The 15,513-nt window shown below is 45.9% G+C and overlaps 1 protein-coding gene across 1 annotated transcript in view; it reads right to left on the minus strand.

Moving 5' to 3' along the window:
• Nucleotides 1–3,617: 3,617 nt before the first annotated feature.
• Nucleotides 3,618–15,513, minus strand: part of sh3rf1 (SH3 domain containing ring finger 1) — a 48,292-nt gene continuing 36,396 nt past the window's right edge. The window contains exons 6-12 of the mRNA XM_080860439.1: nt 15,115–15,225; nt 12,979–13,106; nt 9,599–9,769; nt 8,089–8,351; nt 7,010–7,353; nt 5,328–5,668; nt 3,618–4,914 (exon numbers count right to left, since the gene is read on the minus strand). Of these exons, the coding sequence (XP_080716565.1) occupies nt 4,746–4,914; nt 5,328–5,668; nt 7,010–7,353; nt 8,089–8,351; nt 9,599–9,769; nt 12,979–13,106; nt 15,115–15,225 (1,527 nt within the window). The 3' untranslated portion in view covers nt 3,618–4,745. The remainder of the gene's footprint in view (nt 4,915–5,327; nt 5,669–7,009; nt 7,354–8,088; nt 8,352–9,598; nt 9,770–12,978; nt 13,107–15,114; nt 15,226–15,513) is intronic.

Here is a 15,513-nt window from a genome sequence, read left to right on the forward strand (position 1 = left end):
GCTACCAAGTGTGAGGTATTGGTTGAACCGAAGCCCTTAGGTATAGAATGAGAGATGTGAGTGGAGAGAGGTGAAGAAAAGGAACTTGCAGGGTGAAGAAGTATCAATATCAATAACACATGCTCCTTGGTTAGTGTGTCTGTGTGTGTGGGCAGGCATAATCTCGGATTCACAAAATATTTGATGCCATGAAAGTTTGAAGCCCTGTTAAGTGTGTCAGTATCCATTTGCAGGTTTAAGGTAGTGGCAGAGGTGTAACGATCGAGGGGACAGTGGAAAGAGGCATTAGTCAGACCGTTGTTGAAGTTGAGAAATACATGCCTATTTTATTTAGCTCTACTTAGTGACTGCTCTGGCTTTGTGTGTGACTCAGAACAAGTTAGAGCTTCATTGTACTCCTTTAATGTGTTCTTCTGTTCATAACTGAAGAGGAGTCCTCCCAAGACTGGATTATGATTCACATCCCCAACAGGCATCAGTTTCAGGACTTTCAGGACCGTAAGAGACTACGTAGCTTTGCACGTCACTTTGGATAAAAGCGTCTGCTAAATGACTAAATGCTAATGTACATGTTACCATGATAAACGACACATTGCTTTTGGACCACAAAAATAATAGTTTGTCTGTGTGGTAATCATAAGGGTGCTTAAATAGCTAAATGTGGTACCTGAAAGCCTTTGGGGAAGACCATAGCTGCCCAATTTGTAATGTAAAAGCACAGCGCTATCATCATAGCTAGGGAAAGTGCACATTCAGGTTCCCCCTGAAGAAAAAGAAAAATGTTTGCTAGGAGTTATTATTTTTTTGCAGCATATATCACTATATTGTGCATCTTCAAAACTGAGGGCAAAATTAAACTTGTAGAAAGAGAGAGAGACCTTCCTGGCATCCTCTCATGGGCCAAGTTGTTGAGTTAATGTCTCCAGACAACCAGACACAAGCAGAATGATGAGCTAAAGGCCCAAGGTCTTTTCTCTTTTCTGTTCTCCCTTTTCTCAGTCGCACCCTCCTTTGCTCGGACGCAGCTATTTTTAAAACCACATAAAACCCACCTTATTCCAGTTAAATATTTACATCAGGTCCAGGAGAAACGTTGAACAAAGGGCCCGAGGCACAGAGCTGACTGCAGCCTTCGTATGAAAAGAAAGGGCATGTGGAAGACACGTAAAACCATTGGCTTTTAATTATTGTTACGGTTGAAATCATTACAAAATGTGCTTTTCCTTCCACTGTTACAGAAAGTGTGTACACAAAAAGAAACGGTCAAATACCATGTGGATGCCAGTAATCACCATTAACAAACAAACAAATAGACCCCCTATTTTTAGACGACTAAAAGTAATTAAGACAAGAAAAAAAAATCAAGTATGTCATCTTGGCAAACGGAGAACTGGTCAGACAAAGCCAACTCAGTGCCACCTCGTGTTGCCAACCTGGCTTGGCATTACAGTAAAAGGAAGTTCATGAGAATAAAGAGCCACCAAAAGTAAGTTGTTAACCTGCTGATGTTAAAAAAATATGGACTTCCAGCTCCAGAATCTCTGATACTGATAAGTTGTAATTTTTCTTATAGATTGGCCCTTTTTGTGTGTCTTTGTATGTGGTTGCAAGTACCTGTTGTCAGTGTAAGGCATGTTATATTTGACTAAAATACATGAACAGATGAGTGTGTAAATAGTTGAAGTGTCAAGAAAATGGCGTCTAAACTTATGAGTGATTCCATAGAGAGCCTAAAAATGAAGACAGAAAGAAGTGTGCTGAGTGAGACACAGCAGGTAAGACATCAACTGAATGATGGTGAATGCCAAGATGACAGCACAAGGAAGGTCAACTCGATGCCAGCACTTGAGTTAACAGTCCGTCTTAACAGTGTTTCATACCACCATTTACAGCTCCAGCCACCCCTGCCACAACATCAACTAAAAACAACAAAAACAGCAGCACGAAGCCTCCATCACACAACAAGAATTTCCCTCATACTCACACACAAACACTCACACACAAACACACACACACACACACACACACACACACACACACACACACGTCAACTAATCACAATTTTAAAGAACATTTTCCCCTTGAAGAATTGTGCCATGGTATTGGAATAACATACTTGGGCCTTTTAACCATTCTAGCCAGTGAAATTACATCTCTTGTGAATTCAACTCTGCCACTCTGCATTTACGCTGAACCTGTCAAGAATCCACTCTGAAGGACCTTAGGTATAGTAGCAAATTATGTGCCACTGGTGTCAAATGAGCCTCAGATAGGCTCAAGGGGTGTTCAAGGAGCGACTGTGCAGTTTCAAATTTTGCGGAAGTGGCGGCACACTTCCCAAATGACCCGGCCGCCAGAAGCACTGACGGAATGCATAGATTCCTCAGGTTAAGTGGCATGTGGGGGCCAGTGAGTGTCCTCTGTGATAAGGGCCTCACAGAGAGAGAGGAGATGTGATGAGTGGGGAGGCGGCGAGGAAGCCTGAGGTGGAAGGGCCTCATTTCAGGGCATCAGTCCTGCACGACTAGGTTTGATAGCGGCAGTAATCCACCTTGCCCGTAATTCTGCATTTGATGACTCAAGGTGAGCCGGGAACATTGTGCAATGTGCAATCAGAGCACTTTTTCCAAATCAACCGCTCCGTTTGGAATTCAGGCTGGCAAGGGAGAAATTGAAATGCCATTGACTGTGGTATGCTTCGGTGACTGAGGGGAAAAGGAGAGGGAAGAGAAGGTGGCGGATGACGCAGCTATCATTTAGGTGGATGAAACGATGAGGCACTGGGGACCCGAGGCTCTTCAATTCCATTAAAATCAAACACATACAACTTGTGCTTCACAAAGACAAAAAAAAACAGAAGTCAACAAAAAAAATCAATAAAACAGGAGAAAAGCAAAGCACCCAAAGCCATCTATGGAACAAAACACATACATCATATTCAAGTCTACGGGACACTTCATTACACACATCCACACACCACATATACACAGAAACATCCACCAGACTGACCCTAACAGGAGGAGGCAGATGAAAAACACTTGATACTGAAATGGTGCCAAAATGACTGATGATGGCGGAGAGTCGGTGAGACAGGCAGAGAGCCTTGCGGCCGATCCGTGTGGGACAGGCGCTGCTGTGTGCAGCGGGGCCTCTGGCCACGGGACGCTCACTGGTGGTTTCCAGGGCACTGGCTGCCCGTTCTGGACATGTCTGAGCTTAGACCAGCTGGGTTGAGATCACTGGCAAGATGACGGAGTTATGAGGGTTCAGGGTATACTGTGTCTGCACATAGACAGACAGACAATTTCTCTCTCACACTCACACACACACAAATATACACATATAAAAGTGGGTGACAGACTCGCTCGCTCACTCACTCTCCCAGATTGTGGTGTGTGATTGTGTCATTCGCTCAGCTCTGTAGCGTGAGCTGAAAAGCCATTTCAGATAAGGTTTCTCAAAAAAGGGAGCAGCTAGAATTTTCAAAAGGAAAAATCAAAATCACAGAAGTAGAGTACTAGTAACCTTTGATTAAAAAGACCTACGGAGTGTATTTCTCAGTCATTTCCACAAACAACCGCCCCCCGCCACCCCCCTTACATCCAAATCACCTCAACAGAACATCTACAGCAGACAGTTGTTTCAAATATTTCCTCATATTTATGGTCTTGTCAGCAATTTTGATTCATGCAGTATCTCTCATGCAATCCCTCTACTGATCCTGTCCCTACCATCAGCACTTGAGCATCCTCGTTCCCCGACCTGGAAGTGTGTTCTGACGCTAAGGCTCTCTGATGTGGTCTATGACCCAGCATTCATATCATACCCCCTTCATGTTGCTCATTTAAGTGAACCAAAGACTGTTGATGTCTTTGACTTTTTCCTGTTCTTGTATTCGGCTTTTAATTCCTAGGACGTCCTTCAACACATCAAAATCACAAAGGCAACCAAAACATCCACACATGAAACCTTATAAGCTGTGCTTGCCAAAGGGGGGGCATTGATGACATTGAGAGGCTTGCTAGGACCTTTCAGCCACTTATTGTGCAAAGAGAGACTGATTGGATGAGCAATTATCCAATCAGTGTGCCAAGAGCTGCAGGCAGCCAATCGCAGGTCCACATTAATGGTACTTCCGTGTTAAAGCGAGCATTTAAATAACTCAGGCATCCATACCAGCCAGCCAACCTTCCGTGCTACCCCAATCAAACCACACAATAAAAAATAAGTTAAATTCATATTTCCAGACATGAACAGTTCATCATTTTGTTTGTTCTGTAACTCATATTTACCTTTGTTTGCTTATATACAATAAAGTGAGACAGTACAAGGCACACATTAAAGACCTTTGAAATGTTACTGATAGTTAAATAAAGCAAAAAGGGACGTCTAGCCCTACCACATGACTAACTATAGTGCTCATCACCAGCATATGCTAGCCGGTGCTAATGCTAATTCCTCTGCTTGCTACTGTATGTGTCTATGGTCTGTCCTTAAGAATCCATTGCCATTTCTCCTTTGTGCTGTTAAGGCCTGTTCTCAGCCCCCTTAGAAATGGCCACAATTCAACTGTGGCCCAGTCCAGGAGTTTTACCCTTGAGAGATGGTTTAAGGTAGCTGGATTAAGACTACAGCAGAATGCGTAGCATATATATCCAGATGAACCCCTTTGCGTAGTCAATTCAGTTTAAGTGAATTCCACTCCAAGCCCGGAGGTCTTAGGGGTTGGTTGTGTCGCAGACACATCAGATGATGTCCACAAAGCTGCCGGGGAAGAGGCCGGTGCGGCCGTTCCGTTGGAGCGTGCCCTTGAACCAGCCGTCCTCACGCTTCCGGTGGACGAACACAATGTCTCCCTCCTTCAGCTCCAGCTCCGCCTCACTCTGGGGCGGGTAAGACACCACCACCCGGTACCTGAGGGAGGAAACAACTCAGGTTACCATTATGTATACGCTAAACATTATAAGCAACAAACAAGCATAGAATCTAAATGATTAATGGTGTCATGCTACTGGCTTTGGGCATGTAGATGTAGGATGTAACAATTCACATGCGTCAATCCCCTTTCAGTCAATGCATGAAAAATATATAAAGAGATCTACATACACAAACACAGCATAGATCGTCATGAGAATATCGATTCATAAACCTGATAATAAATTCAACATTTATCATCAAACAAATCCCACAGGTGTGAGAATTTCATACTTTTACATTAGGGCTTATGAGCTCCACTCTGCAGCTCCAGTCAACATGAACACTGAAGTACACAGTGGGAAAGCTCAGCAGATTTGGGGCTTGACAAGGTGACAGCGGCAATGTCGTACCTCTCGCAGACGATTGGCCGAGAGTCATGCTGCGCGTGCAGTGATGAGCAGGGTTGGCGCGGGGGAGGGGCGATGGGCACGGGGACTTCCTGGGAGGCGCTCTTGCGGTGGGAGGATTCAGAGGACCCAAAGACTGATGGAGAGGGCTCCAATTCGGTCGAGGAAGATACGCAGCGACCACCATTGGCTCCAGCTGTGCAGACAGCCATGTCGGATCCGGCGCCGCCCTGGGCGCTGTCCATAACAACGGTTTGCTCCGCCTCCAGCGTTGGGGAGGAGGGAGGAGAGGGGCGGAGCTTCTTCTTATTGGATAGCAGCTTAAGGAGACCTTTCTTCTCTCTCTGCGTGATAAAAAGATCAGAAACAGACTCATTTATATTGGCCACTTTAGTTTTAAGCTGTGGACACACATGTAACACTATTTTTGGCCACACTTAAAATATGAACTAGCTTTAATGCTATCAGTTTCAGATATCAAATTTAAGTATGTTAGCTGGCTTAGGTCTATATATGTGTGTGTGTGTGTGCACGCAGATGTGTCCCTCTCTGTTAATACGTCTCCACCCTGCCTCTCACAGCTCGTCTCACCCTCTAACTCAATTTCTGGCTCCTTTGCCCTGACAGAGAGAACTCTGTGTGTGAATTAGGCCCTGAGGATTAGCATGTGAGGACTGAGGGCACTGTATTATCACCCTGTTAAAAAGAATCCAAAAAAATAACTCCAACACCCTCGCTTTAACTTGCCCAAAGGGAATAAAAGATCAACAAATCGACACATTTTAGCCTACACGGGATATCTTTGATCCACATCGTACAGAGTTATATTCCCCACATATGTTCCTGAGTTCACGGGAGAGCCTAACATGATAGCCCAGATAGGAACCTGATGATCCCTGCCAGAGTTCGTCTCTATCTGGGACTCACAGCTGGCCTTCATAGTTTCCCCCTCACCCAGTAAGGAAAAATTATGAGCCATGTCTTTATAAAAAAAAAAAAAAAAAAACACATATGCGAGGGCCAACACACACACACACACACACACACACACACACACACACACACACACACACACACACACACAGTAGTGTCCTCAAGGCGCGATTACACACAGAGGCTTCCCCACTGTCCTTAAACTGCTTTAGAATATTCTGCTTCATGTAGCGAAGCGTAGCGGCAAACTAACGCACTGCACTCAACAAAAGGGTAGCAAACCAGCTGAATCTTAATTAAAAAGAGACTCTTTTCCGCTCAGCAGGTTTTTAGGAAGCGACAGATGCAGCAGATGAGTGGAGCAGAGAAGCAAGGGAGGGGGGAAGGAGGAGAGCAAACAAGCACTCCATCATCTCCCTAGAGACACACACACTCCTACTCACAGGGAAAAAAAAAGAAAAACCCTTATGGTTCCAATCTGAAACTTCGCATAAACAAAAATCTTTGCCCATCTTGCAGTGAAAGTGTTTTGTTTTTGGGGCACTTCAACGGTTTGAACTCATTGCCTTCTAACTGAATTTCTAACTGTAGACTCTGAAAATGAAAGTACTGAAACTCACAAAACTGTGCTGTTCTGCCCCTTTTATCCAACCTCTTGATGATGTCTTACAGATGTGGGGTTTAGAAGGGATTTATATCTAATTTCCAAGTGTTTTGAGGCGGCGCTGGAGGTGGTAGCACCCTTCACCCACCTTCCCATTGTCCATGCGGCAGGCGAGGGCCTGGTTGGTAGCGGCGGCCGAGGGCATAGCAGCGCCCAGGGACAGGGCGCTACCAGGGGGGATGGGCACGGCCAGCACTGCCACAGCCCGCAGGGCATCGGCATCCAGGGAGGCGGCGCTGACGTTGGGCGGGGTGAGCGAGGCGGCGGCGCAGCCCAGGGACACGGCGGCACGGGAGCAGGATGGGGAGGCGCCGGCCACCGCAGCTGGCACAGGCTGAGCGCACACGGCCAGGTGGGGCAGGAAGGCCACGGCCTGCTGGGATTGGATGGGCGTCACTGCCGCCGTGGGCCGGTCTTGGTTGTGGCAAGCAGCTGGAGGAAGAAACAGAGAGGGTATTTACACCAGACGCCTCCAGTGGGAGCATCAGCTTAACACGTCTGCTGAAGTGCACTTGCTCCCCTATGGCAAACTCAAAGTAATATGTGGAAAACCAATAAATACAACTGAACCTTTAACGTTGTTGCAATCCATTACAAAACATGTGGTGAAATCTGCCAAGCACAAACTTAATATAAAGCATTTAAAAACAATATGTGTGCTGTGTTGGGCTGAGCTTAGACACGTACAAGAAAGCCAGGTCACTGATACACAGAAGTCTTCAGAATTTTATGTGCAAATAAAAAAAATGCTACAGCATTATGAAAGGGATTACCAGAAGCCAAACTTCCATGACAACAATCAATCGTAAAACGCCATTCCTGCACAACTGCTTGTGATCTTTTATGGCCCTCTTACATATGTGGGGACTACAGCACAAGGCATTACATAACAGAATTACTGAACGCTGCTGATTTCCATTAACAGCCATGTGTGTCTCAAACAATGGAACACAGGCATTGCACACTGCACAGCGCCTCTCAGAGCCCCAGGACAGGACAAGACAGGACAGGACAGAGAAGACTAATTTCTCTCAGTGTTTGACGCATAGTTGACAGAATGCATGCATTTGAAAACCACACACTGACTGCAGTGCACCTGCATGGACAGATACTCTTCACCGAGTGTGTGAGAGTAGAAAGAGAGTGAGTGTGTGTGTGTGTGCTTACCTGTCCTGACTGCGTTGCGTGCCTGATTGACGGTCATCTGGGACGTGACGTGCATCAGGACTTTGGCCGTCCCTGGGGGCATGTGGGCTGTGGTCACCACAGCAACGGGGAGGGGGCTGGATGGGGCAGCCCCTGAGCAGGTGGTGAGGACCTTGGGGTGTTCCACACAAGGGGCAGTTGAAGGGCTGATGATGGTGACTCCTCTCCCTGCCTGGGTGCACAGACTCAGGGGCACTTTGGGTTGACTGCCCCCTGAAACAGTCCTGCAAGACGAGAAGGAACCAGAGGCCGAACACTTATACACATCCCCCAAAACAAGAACATCCCATGGCACATGTAGCAGTTCTTATTCAAGCAGGAATGACCACAGAGTGTGGTAGGAAAAGCTAAATCTCTTCCATGTGATAGCATGTGTGTGTGTGTAAGCATGTGTGTGTGTGTGTAAGCATGTGAGTGTGTGTGTGTGTAAGCATGAGTGTGTGTGTGTGTGTGTAAGCATGCAAGTGTGTGTGTGTGTGTGTGTGTGTAAGTGTAAACGTGTGTATTTGTGTCTAAGCATGTAAGTATAAACGTGTGTATATGTGTCTAAGCATGTGAGTGTGTGTGTAAGCATGTGAGTGTGTGTGTGTGTGTGTATGCATGAGTGAGTGCGTGTGTGCGTAGGCATGAGTGAGTGCATGTACATGTGTCAGTACAAGCGATCTGCTGACTGCTTATGTAATTTGCTCAACGGAGGCACCTTGATCTGGTGCGTGTGACTTGCTCGCAGGGAGTGAGCGGGTGTGACAGCCTGCATGTAATGTGTTGACGTGTCTGACAGCCTGAGTAGGCCTGAGACAGACTTGCTGATACTGCTTGTGCATTTGGCAGGGAGCCTGCTAATACATGCGTAAATGCCCCAGTCACTTTGCCCTTTCTGGTGTGAGTGTTTGTCTGTGTGTGTGTGTGTGTGTGTGTGTGTGTGTGTGTGTGTCTGACATGCTCTGACCTTGACCTGATGCACATGAGTGATGTTGATTTAATGTGTCAGAGATGGTGTCTAATGAACTGCTTTGATGGGGCCTGTCAATCATCTTTGTGCGTGAGTGTTTCTCCATCAGCATGTTGCATCAGAGCATGCAGGCAATCATTAGCATATGAGAACACGACATTAGCATACCAGGACATGACTGAAAATAAGGCAGGAGCAAAAAGAGAGTGAGTGTATGTGTGAAAGAGAATGAGAAACATCTAAAGACAAAATAAGGGAGGGATGAAGAGGGCAAGAAAGGATATGAGAGAGAAAGAAAGTGCGTATGAGATGAGAAACATCTATAAAAGCAAGACAGAGACAAAGAATGCACGAGAGAACGGGTGAGAGAGTGCGGATGATGAGGACATGACATATCTTAAAAGAGCAGGGAGTGCCACAAGTTATTAATACTGCAAGAGAAAATACTGTGGGTGCAGACAAACAGCAGAGCCAGAGTGAGCGAACGAGTGGGAAAAAGAGCGAAAGAAAGCGCCATACCTGCTGACAGGGCTCATGTAGTTGCCGGGGAACACGCCCATCTTTCCCGTGTGCATGGAGGTCCCTTTGAACCAGCCGTCCTGACAGCGCTCCAGAACCAGGAACATCTCACCCTTCCTCAGCTCCAGTTCGTCATCTTTCCGCGGGGTGTACGGGAACATCGCCACATACCTGGGAAACACATGCATATACACGTTAAACAAAGAGTTCATCCCAACATAAGTGAGAAGTAGCCTTGCTATAACTGGTCCTACTGGTCCTACAAGCCTGTGTCAACGCTGTTCCTACATGAATGACATGTGTATCCACTGAAGATGTATTTGAGGATGGGCTGCTTATCAAGAATTCCAGGCAAGATCAGTTTAAAAGGCTCTTTGGAAGAAGACCCCCTACATCTAATGAAGGATACAGCATGAACAAGAGCCTTGTGGCAGGGGTCTCAAAGAGACACATCATCAGGATTGGCTGAGACCTTGGAACCAAGGAGATTCTGAATGACTACAAATAACCTCAACTGGTCCCTGAGGAGCCACACACTATTATGACAGACAACTGACAGTGATGTATAAGTTATTTATTAGTTTGAAGCTAATTGTGATCTGATTGGAGGAGGACTAGGAGTGGGATGATTGCGCTGTAGGGTGCAATAATTGTGAAAGACCTGTTGCTAGGGTTGCTGGGTTGAATGCACCACCATTACCTTAATTTGTCCTTCAAGAAAGTCAACCAAAAACCTTGGCCTTTAAAAACTACAATTTTAGCACACTAGGTATTGAACATGGTGTTGCACTGACAAACACTACTGATGAAATTACTCACTTTTTGGTACGAGAAATTTAATAAAAATAACAGAATATGAGAAATGCTTTGCTCAAATGCCATTTCTGGAGTTCCAGGCTATCTGTCAAGTCCGTAACCACTAATTTAGCATTTTGATTGACACCAGCTTTATCCCATCGTCCACTATTTGCAGCGAAGGGAACATAATGGTTGGCCTCAGGGATAGACTTCTAAATCAATTGGAACAGATTGTCTGACAGAGTAAACATTGCCTCAGAATTTGTCTCAATCCAACAGGTTTCCCCTCACCTCATTTGAATTTAAATGAACTCCTTGACTCTTGATTTGATTTGCATTCTTAAAGTAACACTATGGAGTTTCTGGACCCGCCAGGTAGGGGGCTACTTTCTGCTGGACTATTTGGTAACTTATTTCCTTTCTTGCTTTGTCTTGTGTTGCACTTGCTTGATGTTTGACTGTGTTAGGAAAGTTGTTGACCCGCTAGTTTGTCATAAACAAAGTAAGCTAATTTCAACTAAGTTCAGCCGCTAGCAAGACAATTTGTTAGCGATGTTAGCAAGATTGTTATAACACGCTTGGACATTGATGCTAGTAATAAGTGCTCTCGTGTCGGCTTCTTTGTGATGTTATTGTGATAGCTATGTTGGGTAGCTTGCCAACAACTTTCATAACAGTCAAACATCAAGAAAGAGCAACAGAAGACAAAGCAAGACAACAAATAAGTTACTGAATAGTCCAGCAGAAAGTAGCCCCCTACCTGTAGTCGTACTTTAAGAGTTCAAATCAAGAGTCAAGGAGTTAATTTAAAATCAGGGGAGGTGAGGGGAAAGCTGTTGGATTGAGACAAATTCTGAGGCAATGTTTACTCTGCCAGACAATCTGTTCCAATTGATTTAGAAGTCTTTCCCTGAGGCCAACCATTATGTTCCCTTCACAGCAAAGAGTTGCATGATGGAATACAACTGGAACACTGGTGTCAATCTCAATGCTTAATTAGTGGTTACTGACTTGACAGATAGCCTAGAGTTTTAACAGACGTACACGTGTAAGAGGAATCCGACTTGCGGGAAGTAATAATACTTTTATGGAATAAACATGTTAGTTTGATATTATCTTTAAAAGTGTGCACACATATACAGACACACGCCACTCAAATGCTGCTACCCTTCTGGAGATTTTGGACAGCCAGCTTGTTGACTTTTTACATGTCAACGGTAAGCCAATAGAGTGACGAGCAGCCTGACTTTAAATTCAAACATGCACACACACGCATATGAACACCAACAAATATTCTTGCACACACACACATGTGTATATGTGCACGGGCTCACACACATAGATATGCCCACGCACCCACAAGCATGCACACTGGCGTGCGCACACACACAGGTCGGCTAGCAGGTTGGCTAACAAGTCGTCACATCAGCTCTATCTCCATCCTAAAAACATCAGTGATCTAAGTCAATCTATCTTCATTATCATTCTTTTTTTTTCTACCGTTTTCATCCCCTCAGTCTCTCTCCACCTCTCCCTCGCCTCACCACTGTTCCTGCCAAGCCAAATTTCCTCCCTCTCTCCCTGGCATCATTCCTGGGTGACACTACCGCTAATGATCTGTTAGGGCTACACTCAGTCACAGGCTTCATGCTAATGTTTAGAAGAGAGCGTAGTCACTTTTCTGACAGCAGCGCACCATCTGTTTCACACACTTTCTCCTGGGTACATGAGTGGGCTCACTCACCTCACACACACACACACACACACACACACACACACACACACACACACACCCTATAAAAAAAGATACTATAAAATGTGACTTGCCAGGGGCACACAGATGCAAAGATGTGTGTGACTTCATGAACCCGAGTATATCACCCCCCATGACCCCACACACATGCATGCACAACACAATCACACACACACTTGTAGGAAACCAACATGCAATACACATGGCATCCAATTAAATAAACAAAAGCCATAAAATTATGCATATAGTAGCGTGGGTACACAGGCATGAAAAGCAAAGTCTGCTCAGATTGTGTGTTCATGCGCACCAGTGAAGCCAAACACACACACACACACACACACACACACACACACACACACACACACACACACACACACACAGGGAGGAGAAGCCAGCCATATCTAATGCCCATCAGCCGTCTGGAGTCAGCTAGGGCCCTCAATAACCAGAGGGTTCGGAGGTCAAATGTCAGAGGTGAGCGGATGGGCTAGGGAGAGAAGTCCCCAGAGGAGCTACTGTTCTCCTGGAGGTCAGGGAAGGTGACCTCTGACCTGGCCCACCTGTGACGGTGGTCACGCTCAGCTGACGGAGCGGAACTGTAGAGGGATCAGGCAGAGGTGATGACTCCGTAACACACACGTTCCTCGTGTGTGTGTTTGTTTATATATCTTTTGCTTATGCCCACCATACCCAGTTTCACCACAACAACAAATTAAATGTACCCAGGTGTTCATGCGTCTGTGGGGGGTGTGTGTGTGTGTGTGTGTGTGTGTGTGTGCGTGCGTGTGTGTGTGTGTGCATGTGCATGTGCGTGTGTGAACACACTTACACAGTGGGCCGCTGTCTGCTGCTCTGGTCGTTTATGGTGGGGGAAGGTCTCTGTCCTGCAGCCAATGAGGATGTGGCGCCTGCAGCTGAGGACTGTGGGGGTGGAGGTGGAGGGGGCGGCAACGCATCCTATTAAACAAACGCACACACACACACAAAGAGTTATAGGGGGACATGTTCAGTCAAGGGACCCCAAACACAATAACCATCTGTTTACTTTTGTGATCTTTACATCTGTTTAAAATGCTGTGCAAAGCCATGGTTTCAGGCTGCCTTTCCATTAACAATCCACAAAGGAAATATAAATATTATACAATGCAAAAAAACAAACAATTAAAAACGGATCTTGCCCCAGTTTTGTTCTGCTCTCTGGAGTCTAGTTTGTGTTTTGGAGTTGCTAGGAAACGGTCTGGGGCTGAAGGCATTCTGATTGGCTGAGGAGTCTGCATGAGGGGGGCTAAGTGGTTCCATATGAAGTGAGACAGGAAGTACAGTAACTTCGAAGGCAAACATGTTTACCAGTAGTCGGCGTGTAGTCTCCACAACAGCATGCTCAGCAGAAAGGGCTTTCAAGAGTAAACAAAACACTGCAGTTTCAAGGCACTCCCCTGGGGGGGAATGTGCACGCGTGCACACACACACACACAAAAAACACACACACACACACACACACACACACACACACACACACACACACACACACACACACACACACAGAGCCTCCTCCATCTGCCCTACAGTCGTTTTGCGCCTTCGGGCACAGGAAATTGAATATTTAATCTGAGGGGAGTTCATCTCTTCCAGATTTCTTGAAACACCCTGGCACCATGGCTGACCCGGCTTGCATGAAATACATATGTGGGAAACATACAGAAAAGGCACAAATGAGGTGAGAGAGGGTGTGAAAAAGAGAGACACAGAGAAGATGGACAGATATAGTGTGGAAAGAGGAAAAGGGGGAGATGGGAGATTCCAAGTGAAAGAGAGAAAGTGAGAGTTTAAAGGAAAAACAGGGAGAAATGATGGTGGGATGTGGGTGAACCTAATTCCCACATTACCTTAAAAACAAACAATAGCAATCTAAAAATAGTCCAAATAGATGGTTAGCCACCCAAAGAAAGGCCTGAGTTCACAAGAGTATCCTGTATGACCAGAGAACCGTCAGCTTGAGCCAATTCATCTTTCTATCAGATCAGAGGGAGAGCTGGATGTGTGATAACTACTCAGTACTTGTGTCCAGACAATCTTCCCTCTCTGGAGTTCTCTTTCACTCTCCCTCATTTAGTAGATGATTTACTCCATTTGTCATTAGTGTGTGTGTGTGTGTGTGTGCACGAGAGAGAGAGTGTGTGCTTGTGTCTGTGTGTGTGTGTGTGTGTGTGTGTGTGTGTGTGTGTGTGTGTGTGTGTGTGTGTGTGTGTGTGTGTGTGTGCGGGCGAGAGAGTAACAATTCTCTGCTGGCGCTTCTAACAGTTTAGTATATTATTCACTAAGTGAGTGAGTGTGTGTGTTTGAGATAGACAGATAGACTGAGAGAGAGAGAGAATGAGTGTGTTTGCATATGTGTGTGTGTGTATGTATGTGTAAGAGAGAGTGTGAGTGTGTGTGTGTGTGTGTGTGTGAGGGACAAGGAGAGTGTGAGTGTGTGTGTTTTCTCGGTTCACTGCTGACGCTGGAGCTGAGATAATGAGATTGCCTGCAGGCGGGAGGACTCATCTGAGCAAAAACATCATGTAGACTTCCCTGGTGAACCAGGGAGCTCAACCTTTTGTTTTGGCGCGCACACACACACACACACACACACACACAGACACACACACACGTTCACACTCAGCTGCACAGAAAGAATGCGCTCTGAAAACACCATGCCGAGGTGGATGAGGCAGAGGGGATGGTTTTGATGGGGGCAGTCTCTGGAGTGGAATTAAAGGTTGCCGTTCCCATAGTCATACTGGGGTCAGGTGCCACTTACAATACAATCAAGTTCATTCAGAGTGGGGGAAAGAAGAATACGGACATCACACACACACACACACACACACAGACAAGCTGAATATACAGTTCTGGACATCTCTTTTCAGAGAGGTATTGTATGTGTGTGTGTGTGTGTGTGAGAGAAAGAATGTGTGTAACTCACCACTGGGATAGACGCGTAGCTCGTCTCCGGGGGAAACGTGAATACTGTGGCCGTGGTGACTGGACTGCTGGGGGGAGGGGTGACGAGGAGGCCGGTGGTGCAGATATGTACCTGTCAAAGCACAGAGTGGGGGAGACACATTCAGATCCCAGCCTCACTGACATCAAACAAAACCATCGGATCTATGTTTAGGCATTAAAACACATTTGCCTTTCTACTGCTCGTTTAAAAAAAGGGACATAACTGTCATGCTACAGTAGGTAGAACTGTATCAGTAAGTTTATACTGGAACAATATGTACATCCTTGATGTTTGATTAAACAGCGGACCTAAATGTAGTGTGGCGTGGCTGTCTCTGCAGATCTGTGCAAGACAGTTGGGCTGCCATCCTGCCTGTCT

The sequence above is a fragment of the Sprattus sprattus genome (genome assembly GCF_963457725.1).
Source record: "Sprattus sprattus genome assembly, chromosome: 2".
NCBI classification, from domain to species: Eukaryota; Metazoa; Chordata; class Actinopteri; order Clupeiformes; family Clupeidae; genus Sprattus; species Sprattus sprattus.